The sequence below is a fragment of the Bidens hawaiensis genome, unplaced genomic scaffold (genome assembly GCF_021521415.1).
Source record: "Bidens hawaiensis isolate Kalapana, Puna unplaced genomic scaffold, B.hawaiensis_p1.1 tig00031396_1, whole genome shotgun sequence".
Classification (NCBI taxonomy): Eukaryota; Viridiplantae; Streptophyta; class Magnoliopsida; order Asterales; family Asteraceae; genus Bidens; species Bidens hawaiensis.
In genome coordinates, this window is record NW_027495278.1 from 222,574 (window position 1) to 230,441 (window position 7,868).

A 7,868-nucleotide genomic window follows, 5' to 3' on the forward strand; every position below is an offset into this window, starting at 1 on the left:
TAGAAAAGATCACAAAGGTGTATATGTTTTCACTTGTTTTATTTTGCTTTCAAATTAATAATCACATTGGTTTTAACATGTGATTGATTATTATCTGTTAGATTGCTCGAGAAATGGTGATAAGCCCTAGAAATGCAAGATTAGCGTATGCAACATTGACACACCGAGTCGGATTGGCCAATAGAGCATATAGCACTGATGGAGAACTTATAAAATATAGGGTATATAATATTTAATTATTTATCATCGCCTTTAATCCATTCTTATCGTTGATTAATTCATCTGCTTTGGAATTATATTTCAGTGGGATGACCCGCATGTAATTCCTGCTGATATGACAGTAGAAGTTTCAGAGCTCTTCACTCGTGAATTGACAAGAGTACGCATAACTTTTTATTTAATATAATTCGTTAATATACTCGACTTATATTTGTTACCTAATGTTATTCTGATGTGGGTTCCAGTATATCGAAGAGACTGAAGAGCTTGCAATGAAGGGACTGATGGATAATAGGCACATACTGGATTTGATTACAAATGAACTACTAAAGAACTCAAGAATTACCGGGCTGGTAAGTTTTACATGTTACATTTTACATATCATTAACAGATTAGTTGAAATTAGGTCATGTTTACATTTTAAAGTTTGATTGGATGATTTCAGGAAGTTAAAGATAAGATAAGCGGATTATCCCCACAGATGTTTGAAGATTTCGTTAAGCCCTTCCAAATAAATCCAGATGACGTACGTGTTATATATTTTTAAGTTAAAATATTAATAATATCAATTCAGTAGTTTGTGAAATGTAGTTGACGGGTTTGGTTTGTTTGTTTTTACAGGAAGGACCGATACCTCACAATGACCGTTTGAGATACCAACCACTCGATGTTTACCCTGCACCTCTTCATAGATGTTGACCAACAAAAAGTCAAATTTGTATCACCAAAGGAACATGCTTTTCTATTTTTTGTTTTCTTATATTTATTGTATTTTTGACCGATAAACAGCTAGAATGATCACAAATGTTTTCAAGAAAATTACATCAATACCAAAAGTTGTTATCACCAAATATGCATATTAATCAGATTTCCGGTAGGCTAGAGTTTGCTAGAAGGTACCCCGGTGGGTGCAGCTCGAGAACGTTTTTCCACAATTCTAGAAAGCGTTTTCACTTCCTCTTTTCGCCCTGGTCTCGGCTTTTATTTCATCTGACCCGAGTTTTCTCATGCCAGCAGTGTCATTTATCGGCCCAGGCGCAATCCCGTTGACTTGTATGTCATAATCAGTACCCCATTCCAATGCCAGATTCCTTGTAATAGCATCTACTGCAGCCTATAATATTACACATTAAAGAAACATACATACATGAATGTATATAAACATAATGTTTACTTAAATTTAGAATCTTTTTGTATAACCTTAGCAGCAGCTACATGAATTTGGTACCAACCAGCTGTGTAATGCAGAGTAGCACTGATATTCAATATTATTCCACCACTCTCATCTGAGCTTCTTCCAGGTCCTCCTTTCTTCAGATACTTGACTGCTTCATGGCACATAGTAAACGTACCTATTGTTCAAGTAATGTCACCACCACTCTCATCTGACTGTTTTTTATTTTTTAATAAATATTTGTTATGAAAAAAATACTTGTGCTAATGATAAAGTTGATATAATTCTCTGTTTATTTTCTATGTACCAAACAAGAGAAATGATTCTCAGCTATATTTCTCTACTGAAATCTCTGTACTAACAAACAGAACAGTCAATTCTCATTCTCCAGACCAATTCCCTTTCTCTGCAATTCCATTTCTCTATTCCATTTCTCTATAATTCCATTCTCTGTACCAAAGCGTTTTCATCTAACATAACGGCTAGGTTTCTAAAAAACTATGGTGGTTCCGGCAAGGTTAGTTCGCTGGTTTATGGTAGCTTGTCGAAATAAACGATGGACAGGAAGAGAGAGTATTGTCCATGAAATTTCGGCTCATGTTATTCTCATATGGTGATAATAAGCTTCTAGTTTGTTTGTAATGGTGCATTCCGGCGTTTGGAGGGCGTCTGATCAGAGAAATGTTTTTCCGGCTTGAAGTGGCGCTGGCGACCAAAGAATTAACGGTTATTTGGGATGGCAGCTAGGGTTGCAGATGATGTGAACTTCTCCATGTGGGCTGTTTAATGAACTGTGTGTTGGGCTGATCAGGCTGTTGGGCCAACAATTCTCTTTTTTTTTTTGTCTGTTATTGGGCCAATGAATTATTTTTTTGGCTGTAATGTGGACATGACTAGAGGTGCACAAAAAACCCAAATTTGGAACCGGACCCGAAAAAAATACCCGGAACCGGTTTTTTTTATACCCGGGTTTTTAATACCCGAACCCGTACCTGACCCTACCCGTAGGGTACAGATAGGGTATGCATTTTAGTACCAAAACCCGTACCCGGAACCGGGTCCGATTTATACCCGGTAATACCCGAAAACCGGAACCGGTTCCATACCAGGAACCGGGTTTTTCCAATACCCGAAACCGGGTTTTTCAAATACCCAATCTATACCCGAAATTACCTGAAAAATACCCCTAAAAATTGTAACCCCTTAAAAAAATCCAATCTATACCCAGAAAAACCCCCAAAAAAATCCAAAAATAAGGTTTTTTTCAATACCCGGAAATAGGGTATTCAAATACCCGGTTCCATACCCGACCCGAACCCGATGCATAGGGTATGGATTTTAGAGACAATACCCTGACCCGAACCGGATATTACCAATACCCGATTTTCCAATACCCGATCATACCCGAACCCAGGTATTTGAAAAACCCAATTTGCACACCTCTAGACATGACTTTATAATCTGGGCATGTTTATTTGATCACATATTTGGCCCGATTAGGTGGAATAGTTTTTGGGCCTCGAACTAACTAAAGAGCCAAAATTAAACGGGTTTTCGTCGTCGTTTAACGTGTTCAAAGCTTGTTATTTCTATATTAGTTGTAAGGCGTTCGAGAAGTTGGATCCGAAAGGTGAACTTCGAACGAATTAATAAGCTTTGTCATTTGATCGTTGAAGCCGGTATTTCGAAAACGATTTGTGGATATTCGAGCTCATCTCAACCTATATTGCTTAAGATCTGAGAAAATGGATAAAGAAGCGAGAACTCATTCATGAATGAAATTAGGTGGGTCATAACTTAATGGGGTGAATTGAAACGAAGAGGCTTCGGCTTATCAGGTGATTTGTGAAGATGCGAGACACGATTTGACAAAGTCTTGATATCACAAGTCAAGGGGTGATTGTTAGGCCAATAATTTGTGACTTGCGATATCAATATGGCGAAACTTGTAATATATTTATGATCAAGCTAATAATTAAAGTGGGAGAGAAATTCGGATACTAGCTTCAACGGGGAGGAGTTCTTCTAGAATGTTAGTTGTTTGGTTATAAATAGAACATTTGTATCTTTTATGTGTGTGTTTTGTATGGTGTTTTCACCCACCCAAGGGAAGCTCACCTTGGGTGGGATCGGTTCGTTTAATATTTTAAATCCTTTACCCGATAGCGAGATCGTTCGTTTATATTATCTTTATTTGTTTTCGTTCAGTTGCATGATTTCATCGCACCCGCCTCGATCGTTTATCAAGAACAAAATCTGTTCATTGGTCGGATCTGGTTTCAGGACCTACACACAAGCATAAGCCTAAAGCCATAAATTGTAGCCAAAATGCACAAATTGAAGTCGAAATACTTATATGGAAGCAAAAACGCACAAATGTAAGCCAAAAAGCACAAATGGAAGCAAAAAGTCACATATGGAAGCGAAAGCGTACAAATAAAAGCCAAGACAAAGAAATAGAATCCTAAAAGCACAAATGAAAACCAAAATGTACAAATAAAAGCCAAAAGACACAAATGTTTTATCATTGTTCAAGTTGTGAGCAGTCCGAGTACCTCTCTAGTATAAAAAGTTAAAAACTCTAGTTGATTTGACTATAGTAATTCATTCATTGACTTATATAAATTAGTCTCATCTATAATAAAAGAATATCATTTTGTACCACTTGTCACTCTGTCAATCCTCTTCACAGTTTGAACCCATTTTCAATATATGGTTTCATTTTCATATCCCACGTGGGTCTTACCGACTCAACTATTAATTTCTATCTATAAGTTATTTGTAACATATTTGTGTAAAATTATTGTTTGTAATTTTAATGTAAATTGTCATTGTTTTAACAATATATGATAATTGTGTTATTGACTGTATTAAGCTTAATGACTAAATTTTAAAATTTTTATCAATTACTCGTGTAATACACGGGTCTCAAACTAGTTTTTCTTATATAATGATTGTTTGTTACTAGCTATAATACTGTGACGCATCAACTTTTATGAAATTAACTAGGGCTGTTCAAAAAGCTCGAGGCTCGAAGCTCGGGCTCGTGGCTCATTCGAAAAAAGCTCGATTAAAACTAGCTAAAAAAAGTTGATTTGAAACATCCTGAGCCGATTTTGATTATTTTTGTAACCGAGCCAAAATCGACTTTGGCTCGGCTCGTTGACTCGATCTTAAGCTCGTTTAACTTCAAAATCAAGCTAGAGCCTAACTAAGTTACCTCGTTTAATTTCGAGCCCGAGCTCGAAAACACCCTGGCTCGACTCGGGCTCGGCTCGTGAACAGCCCTAAAATTAACATTAGCATATAAATCATTAACGGAGAAAAACAATTTTTAAATAGTTAAGAGTCACGATCCGACTCAAGCCGGAGGCAAACAGACCGAGTACCAACAAAGCTATATTTCTGTTTTATACTAGATATTGGGATTGGATTTGTTAATCTGTTTAGTTATTTTAAATCCAATTGTTGATTACTCATATTATCAAATTGTTGTTTGTTTGAATAAACCTATTAAGTTATCGTTCTGAAAATATCACATGATTAATCATAGACATGGTCACTCTTAATGGCTTCCCACTAGTTAACAGGAGTGATTGAGATTAACAAAAACCTGAAGAAGATTGCTTTTTCTTATAATTGTCTTCAAAACTAAATTAAATTTATTTGTTTTTTAAAGTAAAAATCGTTCAAACTAAAATTAACCATAAATTCCTAATGAATACGACTCGACTTTCATATGCTACTACTTATTTATATATTTTTGATTGACCAAACGATGTAGATCTGCCACCCTGATAGACCCAAAAGAAACAATAAAAACCGACTATTTTACCTTAAAAAAGCAAATAGTAAAAAAATGTTGCAAATATGTTAATGTAGGGACTGACTAGCTGGCTATGTCAACTACTTAAAAGAATATTAACCGCCATCTTCGTCAAAAGTTCTGTTCAGTTGACGGTGTCAATGCACGTTCTCCGAAACTAAATCCGATTTTCTTAAGTAATACAAAAAATATAAAAAGAGGATGCCCAGAAGGTGTTCGATGAAATGCTTTAGAAGTTAAATGACTAAGTTTTATTTCATTGTAGCACGTGGCTCGATATGTAATTGCAATTGGGAGTTGCAGATTAAGTATTTCACTGCTCTAATTTATGGGGAATAATGCAAAGCAGGTCAATTTATGTATCATATATAAGAAACCGTGCTCACAAGCTCCAATTTTATTATGTGGGATTATGCATCTACCAAGGTCTCTCCGGTGATGCCTGTTCTTTTGCAAGTACGTTTAGTAATGGCTGCGACAAGCGGTGCGCATAAACAAAGTTATGATACATCTAGCAGCAAGACTTCTTCTGATCATGGTAGTTCAGCATCATGGTCAAATCTTAGCCATCATGTTTTGTTAAATAATGACGCTACTTGGATTCGTTAATTTTGTTTCATTCAGTTGTGTATTGCAAATCATCGAGGTCAGCTGGTTGCACTCTATAACATAAAGATGCTTATGGAAATACAACCAATGCTTATTTATATTCCTAGCTGGTTTCCTGTTCACACCTTCTTCATTGTATGTATTTTCCCTAAAGAAGCCGGTTCCAAACATCTCTACTCCATATACACACATCATGATTATTTAATTGGAAGTGAGACTCATTCAGAGCCCACATTGAAACTCGAGTAAATTGAAGTGTGGTTCTAATGGATTAATTGTGCGTTCAGTTGCTGAAGTTGTCTGTATTTATTTATCCTTTATACACCCAAGCGTTTTATAATTCATTTACTTTGATGGAGAACTTGTGCTGTTTGTTGCCTGCAGTGAACACAATCATTTACCAGGTATGTTTCTTATTTTATATGATGTTGATTAGTTTTCTTAATCCTGATTTTCCACTTGCAGTGTGCATATCTTATAGAGATGTTATGATATATTGCATATCATATGTGCTTGAGTGCTTGTTATGATAATATGTACAGATAGTTCTTAACTATATGCTCTTTAGATCCACTATGATCCAATGTATTGATTATCAAAAGTAAACCTTAGCCACTGGCCCACTAATTGGTTGTCGGATGTTTCGTCTTGGTCTATGCTATGAGCTGTATTGGAGCCTTTTGGATTTGGTTGACCTCTTCATTGATTGATCACTTCTTATATGTCATTTCTACTCTATAAGAAATGTTGTGTGGTGTGTTGTAGAAGTATGCTTTACCTTGGATATATGATATTATGTTTTATGTGTGTTTACTAGATTTAGAGGATAAAGTTTCTTATTATGCAAAACGCATACAAGAAATTAAACATGCGCATTCCATATGGATTGCGTAGCGGAGACACAATGATAACATGTGAAGTCACTCCTACTCACAGGTCTTTCGATAAGGGGGGGGGGGGGGTGTTGTTGTAATTTCTCACTCAAATGTGACGCCTACTTTTAGCATTCGTTCAGATTTCATGGTCTTATACTTCTTTCGTGCCCCCTCGCTCGTCGCAATTGTCTCAGCACCTTATCTTTGCTATTTCAGATTTTGCAGGTATAACTTGTCTACTTTGATTATTACCAAATCAGACTTTTTTCTACCTAGACTTCACTCTTCAGTGTAGAAATCTGATCTTTTTGCCATTGTCCTAAATTTTTTTTACCTAATCTAATCTGATTTGAGTTTTTACACTTCATTGATTCAACACGTAATGATCTGCTAATATGGTTACTGAACTTGTAAAATGAGTTGTTGTGATCTGCGTGATGAATCAACGCATTCAACACCTGGATCCCACATGAGATATTTAGCATTTCTATTATTATTACTGAAAGTTACATTTTAATCTCGGACTTTCCTTTTTGGGTTGGTTAGAAATCAACACTTGTCTACAAAAGAAAATTACAAATATAGTCTTGATGCCTTTTGTAAAATTTGATTAGATTTGAGGAGTGTAACATTCTTATATGCTTGTTCTTTGGTTACATTTTCTTTTGCATATTATGTGGAATTTTGCATTTACCAAGCTTTTATAATTGTTCTTTTGCGAGTGCAGAATGGCCAATACTAGAAGCATTACCAGAAAGCTAAACAATGATGGTTCAGCATCATGGGCAAAACCTTGGCCATGACCTACTGTTTTTAATTATGATGCACTTGGGACTACTTGACTTTATTGCTTTCGGTAGCGTCTGTAAGTCATGGAGATCATTTGCGGTGCGTAACTGGAATAGGTTTATGGTGTCTAAACAACCCGTGCGTTTATCCATCTCTTCTCGTTTAAATGAAAAAAGTGTGCTTGGAGGACTACCAAAGGAGAAAGTTGAAACTACCATTCCCCATTCTAATGGCAAGATTTGTGTTGGGATAACTTGTGGTTACTTGATTTTTTTCGAGCGGGAGAGCATGTGATTTCTGGCTTGTGAATCCCTTTACAAGTAAAGAACTTCATTTCCTAGGTTTCCCCTTTGATATAACTCCTATTCCAAAGCGC

General features: G+C 36.0%; 1 protein-coding gene across 1 annotated transcript; it reads left to right on the plus strand.

Moving 5' to 3' along the window:
* The first annotated feature begins 200 nt into the window (after positions 1–200).
* LOC143582016 (ATP-dependent zinc metalloprotease FTSH 12, chloroplastic-like) lies at positions 201–1,072 on the plus strand. Its single transcript, XM_077064675.1, has 5 exons — positions 201–221; positions 305–379; positions 465–572; positions 665–745; positions 841–1,072. Exons 2-5 carry the CDS (start codon positions 335–337, stop codon positions 916–918), a joined length of 312 nt encoding a protein of 103 aa, XP_076920790.1. The 5' UTR covers positions 201–221; positions 305–334; the 3' UTR covers positions 919–1,072.
* The last annotated feature ends 6,796 nt before the right edge of the window (positions 1,073–7,868 follow it).